The sequence below is a fragment of the Mastacembelus armatus genome, chromosome 10 (assembly GCF_900324485.2).
Source record: "Mastacembelus armatus chromosome 10, fMasArm1.2, whole genome shotgun sequence".
NCBI classification, from domain to species: domain Eukaryota; kingdom Metazoa; phylum Chordata; class Actinopteri; order Synbranchiformes; family Mastacembelidae; genus Mastacembelus; species Mastacembelus armatus.
In genome coordinates, this window is record NC_046642.1 from 23691762 (window position 1) to 23712451 (window position 20690).

The 20690-nt window shown below is 42.3% G+C and overlaps 1 protein-coding gene and 1 non-coding gene across 2 annotated transcripts; both read right to left on the reverse strand.

Annotated features, from left to right (window-relative positions):
* Nucleotides 1-131: 131 nt before the first annotated feature.
* Nucleotides 132-20645, reverse strand: polr1a (RNA polymerase I subunit A). Its single transcript, XM_026330166.2, has 37 exons — nucleotides 20440-20645; nucleotides 18471-18579; nucleotides 18269-18364; nucleotides 17992-18141; nucleotides 17763-17873; nucleotides 17551-17636; nucleotides 17353-17441; nucleotides 16986-17063; nucleotides 16635-16737; nucleotides 16313-16454; nucleotides 16000-16161; nucleotides 15663-15785; nucleotides 15283-15510; nucleotides 15072-15179; nucleotides 14833-14979; nucleotides 14009-14200; nucleotides 13755-13904; nucleotides 13345-13528; nucleotides 12506-12588; nucleotides 11841-11999; nucleotides 11412-11510; nucleotides 11156-11308; nucleotides 10876-10958; nucleotides 9772-9937; nucleotides 8698-8821; nucleotides 7975-8060; nucleotides 7645-7844; nucleotides 5426-5593; nucleotides 4714-4849; nucleotides 4341-4495; nucleotides 4101-4230; nucleotides 3822-3929; nucleotides 1990-2250; nucleotides 1515-1715; nucleotides 749-866; nucleotides 499-663; nucleotides 132-355 (listed from the first exon to the last, which is right to left on the reverse strand). The coding sequence occupies exons 1-37, from the start codon at nucleotides 20514-20516 to the stop codon at nucleotides 255-257; spliced, it is 5031 nt and encodes a 1676-aa protein (XP_026185951.1). The 5' UTR covers nucleotides 20517-20645; the 3' UTR covers nucleotides 132-254.
* LOC113144996 (small nucleolar RNA SNORA5) lies at nucleotides 12334-12470 on the reverse strand. Its single transcript, XR_003297201.1, has one exon. It is a non-coding gene; the product is annotated as a small nucleolar RNA SNORA5 (small nucleolar RNA).
* Nucleotides 20646-20690: the final 45 nt, after the last annotated feature.

Here is a 20690-nt window from a genome sequence, read left to right on the forward strand (position 1 = left end):
GTTATGTAAATCCAATTGATCCACATAATCAATAGACATACAAGTACACACACACACATTCACATCAGATGGACATGAATTCTGAGCATAATAAAAGTTTAATCTGTGTTAAAGTATAAAGTTCACCAGAAAAAAAAAAAAAACCCCAAGGAAGCTACACAGCATGTGGAGGATGTTAAAATAAACCCGGGTCAGATCTCTACGGGAGGATCGGGGTAGATCTCCTTCTCTATCACAGCAAACCAGTCGCACTCCTACTGCAAAGGCTGTTTCAGGTCGAACAGGCCTGTTCCACCTCTGACTACCTTCCCCAGCACCAGGCAGGCCGAGGGCGACGCCAGCTGATCATGTGACCCTGAAACAGGAAGAGAAATGGCACATAAGGTGTAACGGCACGTAAAGTTACAGACACTAACTTCTGACACGAAAGATGCGTTCTTGGCTCAAATCAGCCCACCCTATCATGTATCTGTACCATGATCATCACCTTTCCCTCACCTAGCATGGTGGCCTGCTTGAGGAACTTGTAGCTGGTCTCGAAAGTCATCTGCTGCAGAGGGGACGAGTTGGACCTGATGGCATGCCGGTTCAGTGGTTTATATACACCTTCAAAACACATGTAGTCCGCAACCAGTGACAGATGCCTGGGGTCAACCTCAATACCTGGAGGCAGAGAAATGCAGACAGGTTGTTCTCAAAGCCCAGTGGTCTACCTGTGTGCTGTATGTGTGTCAGTGTTATTGCGTACCATAGACAGCAAACACATCTTTGATCTCCTTCTCGATGACCTTCAGAGCCACTTCAATCCCATAGGTGTTGGCCATGGCATGGACCTCATTGGAGTAGAGCCTGCTGATGTCCAAGACCTGAAGGGAAAACACACAATTACTACCAAGCAACATGTAAGGTTCTGTAACAACTTTACCACGTTTATTGAGCAATTAACCCTAACCATAAACTCTCTGAATGTCAATGCATTTCACAACTTCTCAGAGTTTCTGTGGATACAGCATCACATCTAAATCTTAAATATAGGTATGGATATCAAATCAGTTGCCTGGTCATATTTTAAATATATACCCAGAATTCATATTTCACTTGACCAGAACCTCTAAACAATTCAGTACCATTAGGAATTTGTAATAGTAGAGCCCTGAAAGTAATCTGATGTTCTGACTGGTGTGTAATGTAAAACATGCAATGGCAAGGCTTTTAAAAGTGGAGAACAGAAAGGAGAAACCCACTGTTATCAAAGTAATGAATGATATGATACTGCAGTATATTCAGTAGATGTATCTGTAGCATGTGTGTTTCCTTCACAGGCCAAGACAAGCTACACTGAAAAGCCATGTCGAAGAACTACTGGGGACACTACAGTAAAATGTGAGAAACATAACAACAAATGAAACTAGGAAGTGCCAGTGTCTGTTTACGGCTTTGCTGTTTAGACCTTAAATAAACACGGTGAACCCACAGTGATTACAATGACAAGTGTGAAACCAATAACTACATACATCACTGTGCTTGAACATTTCATGCATGTTGATGCCTTCTGTGTTGAGAACCATCTGTTTTTCTCCCGTTTTTGTTGTAGTCTCACTCAGCAGGCAGCGGGTCAGGCCCCTGGTCTCCATGATGATGGCATTCTGGGCCAGAGTTGACAGGACTGTCGTCAGGTCGAAGTGCACCTTGCTCATTGGCAAAACCAGGTCAACCTACACAGAGGAGGCAAGAGGTGGATAAGGTGGGGAAGAAAATAAGACCCTGCTGATTGTGCTCTCCATAAAGGTCATTAAAAGGACTCATAAGCAAGATTACACGAAAGTAATGTAGCGTTTCCAAAAGGGCTTTTGTGTTCTTAGTAGCTTCTGGATGACAGTGGGTTTTATGGCAAAGAGGAATGGGATATATGAGGTTACAGCTACACAAACAATACTTAGTAGCAGGTAAATTCTTTTAGATCTGCTTGTGCACCACTCGTGAACTCACCTCACACCAGAGTTCGTGCTGCTGATCGTAGCAGTACCTCTCTATCGCCGGGTTGGACTCCAGAACAAAGTTCACTCTCATTTGGTTCAAGGTCTCTTCACCTTCCCGTCTTTTTGTCCGGTTCTTCTTCCTCTCCATTTGGACTCCTGCAGACTCTGGTTCTTCATCCTCCATATTGTTCTTCTCCATGTTCTCCTCCTCCTGATCTTCTTTATCTTCTGCATCATCACCTTCAGCCTCCTCCTCACTCTCATAGTCCACCTGCAGAAGAAAACCGATTAGTGGGCATTAGTTGTATATCATGTGTCACCATACAACATATGGACCTGGGTATGTCATAGGTTAGGCAGTAGTCCCTGTCTTTTGTCACTGTCTTTTTTTTTTTTTTTTTTTTAAATTTTGTCTCAGAGGAGGCCAACTGATGAGGACAGTAGCAATTGTAGATCACCCCATTCACCTTGTGGTTCACATGTTTATTGAAATACATAAAGCTCGACTAAAACAAGAAACACACATTGTGTTTCATTGTGTTTGAAGAGGACGTTTAAGAACAAAGAGGAACATACGGTGAAAGTGACTTATATGGCGACCCATACTCGGAATTTGTGTTCCGCATTTAACCTATCACAAAGTGCACACACACAGTAGTGAACACACACACACACCGTGCACACACAACAGGAGCAGTGAGCAGCCAATGCTGCGGCGCCCGGGGAGAAGTTGGGGGTCCGGTGCCTTGCTCAAGGGTCTCAACATGCTTCATTATCTTGTTGGGTTCCATTTGAATCACATTGTTAATATGTAAATGTCATTGAATGAAGTAAATATTTAATGTCAATATTTTTCTGATAGAAATAAAGCTCCAAAGTGGACCACATTGCTGTCACACTGATATGCTTAGCAACTATTGAGAGAAAAGAGAAAACAAGATGGCTATTTGGATTATAAATTCACTGTTTAAGCCACTGACGACAGGCTCCAGTCAAAAGTTCTGGAAAGAGCTTGACATTGAACTATGACATATATCTTTTTGTTTTATTTGGTCAAGCTGCAAACACAAACCTTACTTTCATCTTTATCCATTCTAGTGTTCGTTATGTGCCTCTGTGGTTAGCAATTCTGACTTAACAGTGTCCAGGAAATTAATTGTAATATCTTTGGTGACCCTCATGTCTCTCCACAAAAACATCTTAACATCTAATAAATGCAGAAGCAAAATCTGGACACTGTATGACTAGTATTCTAATGAATGAGGTGAAAAAAACAGGTCTCACCTACTTGATGCGTTGCCATATTTGGTACACACATGCATGTCTGTACCGGATTTTCCGGTTTCTAAGTCAATAATTTACTCCTCTGTCGTGTATGTGTATATTTACAGTCCTTTCCTCAGGAAGTCAGGAAATGCTGCCCAAAAGAAAGAGCTATACTGCAGACTTTAAAGTGCAGGTAATAAAGTCTGCAGCTGAAACACAGTTTTCCTTAACTTGTCATCATCAGGTCAATATTCTCATTCTTCAAATACCTATGACCAAACAGCCCCCACCCTCTTGGCTTAAAATTCTACAGTGAACTTATGTGTGTGTGCGGGGTGACCTGTAGCTAATTACTCAAAACTTACCACAACTACATGCAGGAGGAAGTTTAAACATACCATACCTACATTTTTGCCCAAGAGATGAGGCAATATTTTCCTAATTGAAAGTAGTCTGCAGTAATACTTCAGTAACCATGAATACTGTGGCATTCAAGACTAAAGCTATGTGAAATGAGCATTGATCTTCACCAACATGCCTCAACAGGACAATACAAAGTTGTAGCTATCTTCATACCTCCTCTTCCTGTTTGCCTTTTCTCTTGGCATCAGAAGCGTCAGCGTCTCCTTCGTTCCCCTGGTCATCAACAATCTCTCTCTCCTCTTCTCCCTCCCCGTCATCCAACTGATGAGGAGCAACATTCCAAAGCCATTTAAATTTGGTGGGTGTCACAGAGGAAAAGAAAAGTCTGAGTGACAACACTAATTGTAAAAATGCTTAAGGGGTAGTCCCTTAAGCATTTTTACAATTAGTGATGTGTTGCATTTGAGATAAGCCAATTACAAATAAACAGACCCTTCCTGTGTCACTGGTTGAGTCACCATTATGGTCTTTATCCCTGGGAGTGGCCTTCCTGGTCTCCACAGCGATGGAGGCCAGCTTGGCACTACGCTTCTTAATGGCTTCAAGGAGGAGGTGGAAAAACCTGGGAGGACAAATGATAAGAAGATGTGCAGCTTCTAGGGGCTGAATGGCCCAGGTTTGTGATTTTGTGCATAGAAATAAAAGATACAGGGACTACAACAGCCCACACACCTCGTTTCCATGTAACGGAGGATCTTTTGGGGTGATAGCAGCTTATCATCACAGTAGCGGTCAGGAGGCAGGAAGGTGAAAGTGACTTTGAAAACCCGTAGCTTTTGGTGATTTTCGATTCGTAATGTCTCCACCACATCCACCTTCTGCAGCACCTGCCCGTTCACACACACGTTTTGTTTTTTCATTTACCTTAACCTTACATCCATCAACATTTCTCTGACAGTTTGAGCGAAGCGAAAACACAGAGTGAGGATGGAAAAATAAGAGTAACCAAAAATCAAAAACACAGACACCAAACATGCCACAGCAAAAATGAAACACAGGAAGATGAGATGACAGGAGACAGACAAACACTAGAGTTTATCCTTACCTCAGCCAGACAAACCCTGGTGAGTTTCTTACGAAGAGTCTTGGCCTTCTTCAACGCTTTCTTGTTGTTCAGCACTGGAACACTCATCATTGGAGTTTTAATGTTGGAACTGGCCACCATGAGGATTTCTCTTAGTCTGAGACAGACACAGAGAGAGAAACAGAAAGTGGCAAAGTTTTTTATGTAGTGGCGTAGTCATGTAGTATATAGTGTACTACATATACTTTGTGTTTTTCCTGTGATTCACAGATCCACAGCTGCATTTTTACCACAACTATGGTGCAGTGGCTTCAGAAAGTATTCAGAACCCTTCACTTTTTGAACACATTATCTTGATTAATTTTGATAAAACTGCCATTTTGCCCATGACAACTGAAACTTTGGAGGAAACTACTTCCTACCCTACAATTATTTTACAGTACCCTGTAGCACAGTCACAACTGATGATTAGCTCTTCTTCTGTGGTAATTAAACTGTTGGATTGTTTGAAAGGATGCTAATAAGGAACCAAACCATGTTGTGTAGAATCCTTGGCTGAACCGTGAACACTTTAAAAAATCTGATTTTGTTATTCACTGATCCATACACACTTGTTGCTATGTATATATATATATATATATATATATATATAAACATATATATTTTTTATATATATATATAAAAATATATAAGGTAAATAAGGAACAGGAGGGTGAAGCGGAGGTGACGTTACCGAGGGATTCCCAAAGTGACGTTCATCTCTCCTCTGCCAGCAAAGTGGAAGGTGTTGAGGGTCATCTGGGTGGAGGGCTCACCTATGGACTGAGCTGCCAGCAGACCCACTGCTTCACCTGGATCACACAGCGATCGCTGCCACTTATAATGCAACAGCTGGCGAAGGCTGAAGGTGCAAACACACACACACACACACACACACGCACACACGCGCGCGCACACACACACACACACACTTTGATGCTTTACCTCAAAGTAATGCAAGTGTATATATACATAAAAATTTAATATTCAAATAGTATAGTATAGTAACAACATGGTTAATTAACTCTACTTGATACAAATGCATGTTTAATTTCCTTCTGGCTTTACTGAACACAGTCCAAATGATGAAAGATACATAATCTTTATTTACTACAGGAGCTACTGGCCAGTTTACTTATTCAAAATCACCAATCTTGCATTTCTGCTAGATTACTCTATCAATTTTATTTCATTTGTCGATACAAAGTGTTCATGTGCAAATGGAAATTAACTCTGAACAACTAATGACAATATTCACTGAGTTTAGACTGAAGTACAGTGGTGTGAAAAAGTGTTGGCCCCCTTCCTGATTTTTTTTTTTGCATGTTTGTCACACTTTAATGTTTCAGATCATCAAACAAATGTAAATATTAGTCAAAGATAACACAAGTAAACACATCATGCAGTTTTTAAATGAAGGTTTTTATTATTAAGGGAAAACAAAATCCAAAACTACATGGCCATGTGTGAAAAAGTGTTTGCCCTCTAAACCTAATAACTGGGGTGGCCCCTTAGCAGCAACAACTGCAATCAAGTGTTTGTAATAACTTGCAATGAGTCTGTTACAGCGCTGTGGAGGAATTTTGGCCCACTCATCTTTGCTGAATTGTTGTAATTCAGCCACATTGGAGGGTTTTCGAGTATGAACCGCCTTTTTAAGGTCATGCCACAGCATCTCAATCGGATTCAGGTCAGGACTTTGACTAGGCCACTCAAAGGTCTTCATTTTGTTTTTCTTCAGCCATTCAGAGGTGGACTTGCTAGTGTGTTCTGGATCATTGTCCTGCTGCAGAACCCAAGTTCACTTCAGCTTGACGTCATAAACAGATGGCCGGACATTCTCCTTCAGGATTTTTTGGTAGACAGCAGAATTCATGGTTCCATTTATCACAACAAGTCTTCCAGGTCCTGAAGCAGCAAAACAGCCCCAGACCATCACACTACCACCACCATATTTTACTGTTGGTATGATGTTCTTTTTCTGAAATGCAGGGTTACTTTTTCCCCAGACATAATGGGACACACACCTTCCAAAAAGTTCAACTTTTGTGTCGTCAGTCCACAGAGTATTTTCCCAAAAGTCTTGATGATCATCAAGATGTTTTCTGGCAAAACTGAGACAAGCCTTTCTGTTCTTTTTGCTCAGCAGCGGTTTTCGTCTTAGAACTCTGCCATGCAGACCATTTTTGCCCAGTCTCTTTCTTATGTTGGAGTCATAAACAGTGACCTTAACTGAGGCAAGTGAGGCCTGCAGTTCTGTGGGGTCTTTTGTGACCTCTTGGATGAGTCGTCGCTGCGCTCTTGGGGTAATTATGGTCAGCCGGCCACTCCTGGGAAGGTTCTCCAGTGTTCCATGTTTTCGCCATTTGTAGATAATGGCTCTCACTGTGGTTCGCTGCAGTCCCAAAGCTTTAGAAATGGCTTTATAACCTTTTCCAGACTGATAGATCTACTTTCTTTCTCATTTGTTTTTGAATTTCTTTGGATCTCAGCATGATGTCTAGGTTTTGAGGATCTTTTGGTCTACTTCACTTTGTCAGGCAGGTCCTATTTAAGTGATTTCTTGATTGTGAACAGGTGTGGCAGTAATCAGGCCTGGGTGTGGCTAGAGGAATTGAACTCAGGTGTGATAAACAACAGTTAAGTTATGTTTTAACGGAGGGCAAACACTTTTTCCCACAGGGCCATGTAGTTTTGGATTTTGTTTTCCCTTAATAAAAACCTTCATTTAAAAACTGCATGATGTGTTTACTTGTGTTATCTTTAAATTTGTTTGATGATCTGAAACATTAAAGAGTGACAAACATGCAAAAAAAAAAAAGAAATCAGAAAGGGGGGCAACACTTTTTCACACCACTGTAATTTAAAATCTCAAGCTAAATCCAGGGATTTGGTTCCATTTAATTTGGTTACCTGTGAGTGTCCAGGTTGTCCTGACTCATCCTGCCTCTGTTCTGCAGGTATTTCTCTGTGATGTTGTGAAAGGTTTCAGATACTGATCCAAAGCAGACATCTGGTCTAAACAAGCTCAGACAGGGCTCAGGGCAGGCGGAGGACTTCTTTCTGTATTTTGACCTGCTAGCCTCGTCCAGAGTGTGCCACTGCTGTGTGAGCTGTGGAGGGAGCAGGGTTCAAATGAGGGTGGACTAGGTTAGAGGTCAATGGTCCACTTGATACCGTAAGCACTGATGCTCAAAGAACAGAGTGACCAACAAACAGATGAATGATGTCGTGAATAAATACCTCTCTGCTGCAGACATCTGGCTGTATTATTTGTTCTGCTTGTTTTAGTTTGGCCAACTTCTTCTGGGAAAAGAACAGGAACGCTCCTGACACACAATAAAACATTACATGACAAAGTACGGTCAAGACGATGTCAAAGTCAAAGTGTGCCAAACATTTCACAGTGCATTCCCTGGAGCCTGGTCCACCTATAAGTGTTCTCTGATGCAGTCAGTGAAGTGAAGTGTGTAATTTTCACCTGGAGGGAAACTTTCATCCTTTTTGTAATAAGCAGGACAAACAGCAACAACTTTTTTTTGGGAGTTTTAGGTTTTGCCTCTGAATATGCTGCTGTAACAATCTGACTGACCACCTCTGCATGTTTTACAGAAACAAAAACATTTTTATATTTTGATTTCCTCTTGACAGTGTGAAATTTACAATACTCGCCTACAAATTAGAAAAGACCTAACCATGAAAAGATTATTTTTGCTACTATTTTTGCAATCTAACTAAACCCACAAACCACCCTTTTCAGCTGAAAAACAGTATATATCAGTATACACTCATATTCAGATCCAAATATTGACAAGTATTTAATTCTATATATTGTTTTACAATAGGTTTAGTTCATTAGTTAAATGAACCAAATGGTTTTTTGAACAATCTGATGATATGTCACAGAAGTTGAAGCACTGAAGATGTAAGCTCATTGTATTGTACCAAATGTGTGTTGCTGTGTACCTCTGCGTGGACATGCCCTGTCTCTCTTTGCTTTCCATCGCTGGATGGCTGTAAAGTGTTGACTGGCAGTCTGAGGGTCCAAATGTGCCAAAACATTGTCCAGGCCCTGGGACCTCTTGATGACCTAAAAGGGCGAGAGAAAACAAAAACAAAAATAAATCAGTTCTTGCTAAGCTTATTTTTAACAGAAACTCGGCAGGAAGTTAAAGAGTAAGAGCTTAGCAGAAAGAGCTTCTTGAATATTAAGTGAAAACACTGAGCGAATGAACCTGAAGCCAGCTAATACACTAACATCAAAAACAAAGTGTTGTCCATGATGCAGTTTTTCTTCTGCACACATCACCTCTCACTGGAATTAAAAAGAGGAGAAAGTAATATTATCACAATTATACCAGTGATACAGTAATTAACTCTAGGCGTTCTGTGTGGGGAGGTACAGTAGAATACATATAAAGTAAATACATGGCATTCACTTCATTGGCTTAATGGGGTCTAACCTCAATTACCAGACATTTTTTTGTAGGAAGCACACATGATTCGTTCACCTTCTGTTTTTTCACCCAATCAGTTCTTTTCTTCTTACATCCAGGAGTGTTTACTTTGCAGCAACTCAACCTTGAGAGCCGGATTCACAGTCTACTCCAATCAACTGATAATGAGATGTGTCACTTGAACCACTTGAACTCACTGATGTGAACTCAAATCTGAAATACAATATAATCTTGCTTTCCTGAGCTCGTCCTCACAAGAGGCAGTTTCATCAAAACATTTGCTGGGATTTGTGACAGACCTTGAAGAAACTTCAAGGTGACGGACTGACCTTCCGTTGGTAAATTAATGATGTATTATTGTTTCTCTTTACTTAGGTGAGCACTTTTTGACTTACTTAAATTACTTAAATTATGAAACAAATTAGCTTGAAGATATTTAATACGTTTACTACACAATTCGATGTTATTTAATGTAATATGATCCTTCCACATTAAGCTACAATGCAGAAAAACAGAAATTAAAACCACTGAATTTTATGACATGTTGACAACATCCCTGTGTCTGTATTTCGCTCTGTGCTACCTCATAGTTGTCCTCTATGAATGGAAACTGTCTTGGCTGCAGGAACTGAGTCTTGGGGATATCCAGCCCATCTTCACCATACAGGAACTGTACCACAGATCCATCGCTGTCCCTCACCGTCAAGTCATACTGTACCACCAAGCCTTCCAGATGCTTTATGACACATCTATAGAGATCATACAGGAGAAATCAGGAACAAGATAAGTCACGGTCCATGCTGTCCCATCAAGGTTGGGTTGTAAAGTCCCACTGACTCACATCAAAATATTTCAATGGTTGCCTGTTAGCATGTTATTAAATCATCTGATGGGAAGTAGTTCAAATGAAAAGTTTCAAATTTAAATGACATATAATCATGACTGGGTCTACACAGGCAAGCCGTGAAGTCAAAGGCTGTGTACTTTGCTTTATATAAGATGTGTTCCTGTTTCAGAGCCTCTGTGAGACATATGCGACCACAGCTTTGAATGGACTGCAGCCTTTCAGTTAGTTAGTTAGGGCTGGCTTCAGGCAACCCTGAACCATCCCTTAGTTAGTTATGCTGCTATAAGCCTAGACTGCCCGAGGACCATCGGTGCACTGAGCTCCCCTACCCTAACCCCCACCCCCCCCCCCCCCCCCCCCCCCCCCCCCCCTCTTCTCTCCCACCTCATGTATATTCCACCATTGAATGTTACTAACCTTGTGCTCTCTCTCTCCCCTAGTTTGTGCTCTCCCTCTCTCTCTCTCTCTGTACCTTCTGCAGGTGTCCCTGGTCCTGGAGCTGTTTATCGCTGATGTGCAGTTACTGGCCCCACCAACTTGCAGTGTCTATTTGTTGTTTATTGTTGCTGTTCTTTTCTCTCTGCTCTATCCACTCACCCCAACCGGTCGAGGCAGATGGCCGCCCAAACTGAGCCCGGTTCTGCTGGAGGTTTTTTTTCTTCCGTTAAAGGGAGTTTTTTCCTCTCCACTGTCGCCAAGTGCTTGCTCATAAGGGAATTGTTGGGTTCTTAGTTTTAGTTTTTGTAAAGTGCCTTGAGATGATTTGTATTGTGATTTGGCGCTATACAAATAAAATTGAATTGAATTTCATTGTCTACTAAGCAGTGAAGTTTACATTACCGCTGCAGGTATCCTGATCTAGATGTCTTAACAGCCGTGTCGACCAGTCCCTCTCTCCCAGCCATACAATGGAAGAAAAACTCCTGAACACAACCAGATCACAAAGACAAAATGAAGTGCATCATGCAAGAAGAGTTTTTCATAAATCTCTTTAAGGACCACAATTACAAAGTCACAGCAGCAGTACTGTATAAAAGGACTCAAGACATACAGAGTGCTTTTTTGTTTGCCATTTGGTATTGCAGAGCTACAGTGTAAAAGCAAATTAAACAGAGTCAACCTGTGGTTTGATGCCTGTAAGAAATCGCCCATAGACGAAGCCCCCAGCACCAGGTGCAGGGTCATATGCCTGGAAGCATGGCAAGGACTTCCCAGAAGGCATCAGTGGAGGCCTACGCCCCTCCAGCTCGATCTGACCTAGCAGACACGAAATCTGAAACAACACACAAACAGGTCAGTGTATTAGAAGGTTAAAAGCATACACTATTTTAGGTTTTAGTGAAGTTAGACTGAGTATAGGTGATGATGGGGTGTACCTGCATGGTATTAACAGTCGATCCCTTGGCTCCTGATTGGACCATTAGTTGGAGATTGTTGTCTGGGAAAGAGGTGTGGAGTCCAGCTGGCATACACACCTAGAGTACGCACACACCAGACAGTATGTCGTCATCCAGAATTGTGGAGACTCGCCACAGGCACTATTTTTTTAAACATGTATTTTTGGAGGTCTTTATAACATTTTAGAAAGTGCATAATAAATCAAAGGGAAATCATTTATTACAGACATCCTCTCCCAGAAACAGAGGACCTGTGAGGATGCCCCAATACACACTTTTTTTTTTTTTTTTTTTGCTGCTGCCTCCTTTTACTACTTGGCTTTAGACGACTTAACATTTTTAATCTGACCATCAGCAGTAGAGGTGGTGCTGATACTACTACTAGTAGTGGTAGTAGTGATAAGACACCTTGTTGATTTCATTGTTCACTTGGTTAGCCACTTCTTTGAACTTGTGGTCGGCCATGCTGAAGTCTCTCTGGTCTGGGTCAAGGTGTGCATCCTGCCAGCGGCTCCGAGCCTCAGCTTGATCCACGCCGGAGGGCAGGCTGAAGGCTGCCTGGAGGGCCTGAGGGAATGAAAGACCAGAACACCTCTATTTTTAATTCTAGCAAAAGACATATCATCCCTTTCCACCAAAAACTCTTTCATTACAGGTTAAGGCCTCCAAATGTGGAATTTCAAAAAATCCAGTGGTGGTTTCAATAATGACATTGGTCTAATGCAATGTATCTTCAATGAAACTGAAATATACAAAATCAACTAAAATATATGACCAAAACAACATTAATGCAAAATTAATTTTCTCTTCTTTTGGATTGTATGATTTCGATTGACATATTAAAGACCAAACACTTAGTCATAAGTCACCTAAGGTGGCCATCCATAATGGTGTACGTAATGCCTGTGTGTAGTACATATTTATCCACAGCAGTCATGGTGAAGCTCTGTGGGGCCCATGAACTACACCTTCACTGTGGCAGCCATTTTGGCCAGTGGCATCCACTGAGCAGGAGGCACTGAATTTGACAAGGCTTCAGTCTCTCTCTAAACACTCATTTATTGTGGACTCACTTTGGTGCCAATCTTCAGTGACTCTCGAATGATTTTTTTCCTTTGCTTATTGGCTCCCGGTTTCACCAGGATGTCCTCCACGCCTACACACAAAGACAAAAAAGGTATTAATCCTCAGTAAATTACACACAACTACTGAGCTACACAAATAAGACCTTTTCACTCCATTGTAAATTTTATTTGAAATGGATATCAGTCCGGGCAGCATGGTGGCTGAGTGGTTAGCACTGTTGCCTCACAGCAAGAAGGTCGTGGGTTCGCAACCCTGTTTCTGTGTGGAGTTTGCATGTTCTCCCTGTGCTTGCGTGGGTTTACTCCGGGTATTCCGGTTTCCTCCCACAGTCCAAAAACATGCATGTTAGGTTGATTGGTGAATCTAAGTTGCCCGTAGGAGTGAGTGTGAGTGTGAGAGGTTGTCTGTCTTTGTGTGTCTCTATGTGGCCCTGTGATGGACTAGTGACCTGTCCAGGGTGTACCCCTGCCTTTCACCCGAGAGAGAGCTGGGATAGGCTCCAGCAGATCCCCGTGACGCTGGCTTTCAGGAAAAAGCGGGTACAGAAGATGGATGGATATCAGTCCTTATGACATCCAGTAGCCCATATGGACAAAAAGGCTTCTATGAAGTGTCTGAACATTTTTTGTAAATGTGATATTTAAGTTTTGGGTTACATAAGTTCTAAAACCATTTTATCACTTTGTAACTGTGGGCTATTGAGTGTCGACTGATGGGCAAAAATTGATGTTTTTTTCCATTTCAAATTAAATCCAGCTATTGTAGATATGGACATGTTGGAAAGGTCTTAGCCTTAGTGTCTCATTTCCTGCATCTGCGCTCTTACCCAGAGTAAAGCCTCGGTACAGCTGCAGGTAAGCAGTGAAAAGTCGTGCCAGACAGCTAAGCAGTTTGCCACTGGTCTCCCCTCCATACAGCTCATAGCAGCAGTGGACCAGTCCATAGGCTGATGAGCCGTAGTGAGCTTTGTCGAGAACCCCCACCAACAGCTCTCCCTGACGAATCACCACCTGGGAAACAAAAAAGTGGGGGAAAATATTAGAAAAATGTGAAAAACTGACTAACTTTGGACAATGCCCTAAAAATATTTCATACCTTAATTTATCCAATTTGATTCCTGTGTGTTTCTAACAAAAGAGTTATTTCACAGACAGGTTTCATTATGCCAAAACACAAGCTGTTAAAACATTTGGACTGGAAAGTGATATGTTTCCAACTTTGTGTGTGTATGTATACCTGTGAGTCACACATGCTGTCAGGTCTGTATCCCGGAGCTGCACGCGGTGGGACCTGGATCCAGGCTTTGCTGGGGATTTTTGATTTGCTGACCAGATTGAGAGGCACAGCATTTTGTGGGATCACATTCAGCAGTAGTGTAGAAACAACCTTCAAGTAAAAACAATTTGATGACATGACAATGAAACTGCAGAGGCATTACATTCAATAAACCCCCAAAAGACTGAAACAGAATAAAATGTCAGATCAATGACCTGTTTTCCGGTCCATAGTTGCTGTGGTTTGAGTATGGCTGGCGGCAGTAGCTTAACTCTGCCTGGTTTGTCGGTCAGTCCTCTGTATACCAGCTCTGTGTACTGGTCTCTGGTGAAGAAACATCCTCGTATCGTCATCCTCGTTCCTGACACCATGTGGTCCTGGATCAGACCGGCTAAAGGTTTACCATCCTAAAGTTAAAGTGAGAGAAAAAAGCGAAAGAAGTGCTGACCTTATTGTGTTTGTAAAATATTTACTCATTTACTCAGCACAGGTCGAACTCTGTATTCAGTTTGAATGAAACTGTTTAAAACACAGGAGTTTGTAGCTATTGTTGTCACCAGCATGAGAGCTGTGAGCACCCTATTTTCCAGACTATAAGTTGCTGTTGTAAGTCGCTTCAGTGTATAAGTCATATGTCTAATTATACTAATTATAGTCTAAATTATCCTATGGACAACATAGGAATAACAACAAGCAGAAGTGCATTACGAAATTTATTCACCCGTGTTAAGTAACGTTAAACAACTGCGCCAACATGTGGCGAAAGGTGAAGTGGCATCTTCTCTCAGGTTGTCTGAATGCCAACACTCAGTCCAAACTGTGTTTCAGCTGCAGACTTTATTACCTGCACTTTGAAGTCTGCAGCTTAGCTCTTTGTTTTGGGTGGCATTTTCACTTGTATTTCTTTTTCTTTTTTCTTTTTTCCTTTTGTGGGGCAGTCGTGGCCTAATGGCTAGGGAGTTGGACTTGTAACCTGAAAATTGCAGGTTTGAAAAAAAAAAAAGGGACTTATAGTATAGAAAATCTGGTATATCCTCACCTTGGGGACAAGGTACTGCTGGTCAGTGCTGACTAACGTGTAGGCCTCAGCTCTGCCCAGCTCGCTCTGAGGGAAGTGAGCATTCATTTCGTCTCCGTCAAAGTCAGCGTTGTATGCCTTACAGTTGGCATAGTGCAGCCTAAGTACCTGTAACATCAGTTAAGATAAATTCAATGTGATTTGAATAATACAAGCTTGCATAGTAAGCAATATATAAGCTTGGACATATTAGATCTTACCTTCTCTCCTGGTAGGATGCGGGCACAGTGGGCTTGTATGGAAGGTCTGTGCAGAGTTGGCTGTCTATTGAGTAACAAAACATCTCCATTCTTTATATGGCGATTCACCTGGAAACAGAAAGTAGAGTTATAGCTCTGACAGTAAAAGCTCAGACTGTAGGATGCACAGGAGTTTATGTCTGTTGAACAGTCAGAGGAGTTTTTAGCTCACTATCTTCATTGGCATCTTATGTGGGCCAGGACAGGGTGTCAGCAGTTGTTTGGCAACAGCTTCTCTCTGTGCAAGGCTGGCAGCTGAGAGGATGGTTCTCCTGCCGTCCTCGTTTATCACCATGGAAGCACCAGGGTGGACGTTAGGCCCGTTAAGTACGGCCTGACGAAGCTCCTTCACATTCCAAGGAGTGACAGGCTGAGGATAGGTCAGCTTGGTGGCAAATACCTGCAGAGGTGAGAGTGAGAGTTTTTTTGGTTTTATTTTGTCTCAAAGTTAGCACACTGAGAGCTGTTGAATCGTGATTCTTTGACTGTGGTCAAAAGAGAAAGTAATCTCATTTCCACATAAGTGTCGCCCACACAGAAAAACACATGTACCATAGGTATTCCTATCTCGTTGGTTCCTATGTACATGTCAGGACAAATGACAGATCGTGCTGCGTAGTCCACTCGTTTGCCCATCATATGTTTCCGGAATAATCCCTCCTTCTTCTCCAGGATCTGACAGGGGAGACTGAAGTTTAGCAAAGTTTTTGTCAGGGACAAAAGTGTTTAGATACATGCTGGTTAGCTACACTGTAAAGGTATGTATCTGTGGAATAGGTAAGAGGCAGCTTAAAATACACTTTAACGTGCTATTCAGTATTGACCTGGAAATGTTAGGTTACACTGTGCTATTGTGTGTTACCCACAATGCCTCTGTATGACGTCATACCTGTCTAATTCCAGGGTACTTCTCAGTCATCATTTTGTCCATGTCACTGTCAAAGACAATGTTGACGTGGGTCTGTAACCGGACCCAGATGTTGTAGAGTTTATCTGTTAATGTTTGTCCAGGGATGCTAGACAGAAACGACTGGTCGGTCTGTTCAGGAGCCTGAAAAACATGAGAAAGGACAGGCTGACATGTTTTGTTCACAAACACCAGATTACAGGCTGTGCCAGGAAAATATGATGTAGGATCTGTGCAGCTTTGCCTCTTCAGAAATCAACATCATTTACAGGTAATCGTGCTCATATCATTTTACCTCTCCTTCCTCAGGATTCTTCTCCCAGGCTATTAGAGCCAGAAGTTTCCTTATGATCCCACAGTCCTTCATGACTGCCTGTATGTTGACTGTCTGACCATTGGTAAACATCTGGTCGCCCAGTCGATTGATTGGGCGATACCTGACAGGGGAAGGACGAGGTGAGTGTAAGACTACATGAGATACTCACACAACCTCAGTTCACAACAGAAATTCCTATCATGCATCCATCCTACCAAATATGCATGCATGTCTCTGATGAGAAAAAAAAACAAAAAAACATCTAGTACTCTGAAAGCTTTAAAGTATTGTAATACTGCACCTGCAGGGTGGGACCACCAGCAGCTCCAGGAAGAACAGATCAGAATAGAAACCGTTCTCTATGCCCTCCTCCAGCCCAGAGAACAAGTACTTCAGGAAGAAACCTGCAATAAAATGAGGACAGAAAGGTGATATTTCAAAAATTGTTTATTCTCTCTGTCAAAGGCAGCTGATCTTTTAGCTTTGCTTTTACTGCTTCATCACTTTGTGTTCTCAAAGATAACAAGGCGCTTAACCTCAGTTACAGTGATAGCTCAATGAAGAAACATCCACCTAGACCCTTTGTAACCACACTCAAACATTAATAAACCAGAGCAGTGAGTCAGAAGTAGCACGGCTCGTGTTGGCCTACCTTCTTTCTCCCACAGTTTGCTGGTGTGTTCTCTAGCAGTGCTAGCCGTCAGGTAGACTCTCCTTCCAGCCACCAGATCTAGTGACAAAACAAGACAAAAACCAAGCAAGTTCTGTTTACTGTATGCACACGTGCAAAGGCAGGGTTTGTCCAGAATGTAAAATGGGCACATGATGTTGCACAGCTGCAGGTTACACTCACTTGCACAAAAACAAACACATACAACAAACCTTCACACTAATCACTCTATCACTTCGAAGGACAAAATATGTTTATTCTCAAACTTGTCTAGTCAGCAGAACTCTAGGTAATATAATAAACATAATATGCACAAACCATAAGCTCCATGTTTGTTCATCTTACTTACCCTCCGTATTGTCAGTGGTCTGTGCTCCTGACGGCATTGTGATAATCAGCTTACTGTTGTGTTCACGACGCACCACAGACCTGCCACTCCTATCACACAAAAAACAATTATAAATTTCATCAATATTCAGGCAGAGAGGCTCAATGTCACTGGGCCACCAATGTAGAAAACAAGGTCTGACCATCTTGATCAAGTTACCTGCAGTAAGGACATTTCCTAGTTTTCATATGGATCTTCCAGAAGTCATTTATCAGGCTGCTTTTCTTTTCAGTAAGATGTTTGATCTGAAAAACAAACACAAATTAGGTAACTGTGCCTCTGCATGGTATGGTTCAAATCATTGTCAGTTTACATATTTTAAATATTCAACAGTTTTCAAATGAATTGTGTGTGTGTGTGTGTGTACTCACTGGTTTGTTGTACTCTGAGCCTTCAGTGTTCACTCCAATTATTGTGTCTGTAAACTCCTTAAGCACCTGCTCAATCTCATGTCCTGTGGCTTTAGGGTTCTCTTCCAGGTACTAACATACACATTCATAAAGTATAAGCATAATTTATAATGATTACAAAACAGCATAGGGCTACACCAGTCCGAGGACAACCTACAGCCACATGAAAGATAATTACTTAGAAACCCACCTGACTCAGAACCTGCTCTATTTGGTAGACATCCTGTATGGCTCCATGGTCCACTAACTTCAGCTGGTTGAGTAGCAGGTGGATGGCGGCTCGGGGACACGTAAGCATGTGACATACCAGACATGACCCACGAATCAACAGGTAGAGTTTCTGATCAAGAAGAGTGGTTGAAAAGAAGAGACAATGATGGTAAAAGCTCCTAAAACCAGCCCTTTAGGAAAGACTTTGTACTGTTCATAGAGTATACGTATGTGTGTTGGATTATAGATGTGCTTACATCAAAGAACAGCGGGTTGTACACAGGCAGAGGAAGCTCCACATGTCCCAGGTGTCCTGGACAGTTGTTGAAGTCCTGACAACAGGTTGAGCACACCTGGACAAATAATTACCCAGCAGTTAATGTAAGTACATTTTCAGTACTTTTTCAAACCTAGGGCCAAAACGTAACTGCATGCACTAGACTTTCAGTGGAGATGCACCTCTTTGCTGTCAGCTGGTCCCAGGGCCAGATCATACAGGCTGTTTGGAGCAACATTCCCGACACCATCAAGGAACCTGAAGTTAGTTATCGCCTTCACACTCAGCTTCCTGGCAGAAGATGAGAAAGAAAGAAAGAAAATATATATATATATATATATATTTTTTTTCCTTTATAGGTATATCCACTGTTTTTTATGGATTCTTAGCAGCTCTTTGATCAGTTCACCATGACATTATTTGTCTGTGTATTCATTATTCTGTTTAGTGTCATCTTGATGAGACACTAGAAGCTGGATATATAAACGTAAAAGGCAGAAATGATTTTCAAAGATATTTCTCATACCACAGCAGACTGCTATGGATGGATTTTAGAGTACAACCACAACAAGGGAGGAAGCATCAACATGACAATGTACAGTGCATTCAGAAAGTATTCAGAGCCCCTTCACTTTGTTCAATTTTGATACTAAAATACTTTAAATTCACTGTTTTCTCATTATTCTACACTCAGGGCCACATAATGACAAAGTGAAAACTGAATTTTAGGAATGTCTGTAAATTTATTAAAAAGGAAAAAGTGAAATATCACATTGATAAAAGTATTCAGACCCTTTGCAACAACATGTGAAAAATAGGCTGAGGTGCCTCCCATTTCTCCTGATCTTTGCTGAGATGTCTCTACACCTTGACTGGAGTCCAGCTGTGGTAAATTAAATTGAATGGATATGATTTGGAAAGACACACACCTCTCTATAGAAGGCCTCACAGCTGGCAACAACCAAACCACGAGGTCAAAGGAACTGTCTGCAGATCTCAGAGACAGGATTGCTGCACTGAAGGTTCCCATAATACTCAAATGGAAGAGGTCTGGGCACAACCTTAGTAAGAGAGGTGACCAAGAACCCGATGGTCACTCTGACTGAGCTGCAGAGATCCTCTGTGGAGATGGGACAAAGTTCCAGGAGGACAACCATCACTGCAGCCCTCCACCGATCTGGGATTTATGGCAGAGTGACTAGACAGAAGCTTCTCCTCAGTGTAAAACTCATGAAAGCTGCTTGGAGTTTGTAAAAGAAAACCTGAAGGACTCTCAGATTGTGAGGAACAAGATCCTCTGGTCTCATGAAACCAAGATTGAACTGTCTGGCCTCAGCTCTAAACATTATATCTAGAGGAAACCAGGCAACTCTCATCAGCTGCCCAGTACCATCCTTCCAACAGTGAAGCATGGTGGTGGCAGCGTCAGGCTGTGGGGTGTTTTTCAGCAGCTGGGACTGGGAGACTGGTCAGAGTTGATGGAACACTGAATGAAGCAGAGATATCCTCAATGAAATCCCCAGCTCTCAGGACCTCAGACTGGACAGAGGCTTCACCTTCCAACATGACAACGACCCTGAGCACACAGCCAAGACACCACAGGAGTGGCTTAGGGACAACTCTGTGAATGTCCCAGAGTCAGAGCCCAGACCTGAACCCTGTCCAACATCTGTGGAGAGACACTGTGGACATGTCTGTCCACTGATGGTCCCCATCCAACCTGGCCGAGCTTGACAGAATTTGCAAATCTCGTTGTGTCATACCCAAAAAGAATAAAGGGTCTGAATACTTCTGTAAATTTGACAGGTCCGTTTTTCCTTTTTAATACATTTACAGACATTTCTACAGTTTGATTTTGTCAGTACGTGGAACTGAGTGTAGGTTAGTGAGAAAAAGCAGTTGTGGTATCAGGCTGCAACATAAGAAAACAGGAGAAAGTGAAGGAGGTCCGAGTCCTTTCTAAAAGGACTGTGTGTATCCGGCCTGACTTCCGGTCACAATGGCTCCAAGTTCGGTCCAGTCCAGAACCAATAGCTGTGCGACATCAGCCCACAGTGTAAACAGACTGGTCAGAGTAAAGCGTGTAGTTTGCAGGTACCCAGCCCGATGGCTCAGCTGCCATGAGGTCTGGGGTTAGCATGGACCAGGTACCTGATCTCCTCGGGACAGTAAAGGCCGAAGGATATACCGTCCACACGGCGCCACGGCTCGTCTCTCCCGAACAGCATTTTAAGGATCAGCGTGTCTCCGGTTGTTTTCCGGTTGTTTACTGAGCTCCGTCCATGGCAAGACACCACGTGCTGCTGCTGCTGCTGCTGCTGCTTCTGCTCCCACGTGGGGCGTCAAACCAACGAGGCTACGGGGACGCAAATACTGGGGAAGAATCTTTTCTTTAAACTCAC

Bases quoted from the DNA above. Each gene is read 5' to 3' on its own strand.
- polr1a (XM_026330166.2), bottom strand. From the start codon at position 20,516: ATGCTGTTCGGGAGAGACGAGCCGTGGCGCCGTGTGGACGGTATATCC. The intron at 9,938-10,875 runs GTAATGTAAACT...TGATCTCTATAG, and splicing joins AGATCAGGATACCTGCAGCG to ATGTGTCATAAAGCATCTGG. The intron at 867-1,514 runs GTATGTAGTTAT...TTTTCCCTTCAG, and splicing joins AAATGTTCAAGCACAGTGAT to GTCTTGGACATCAGCAGGCT.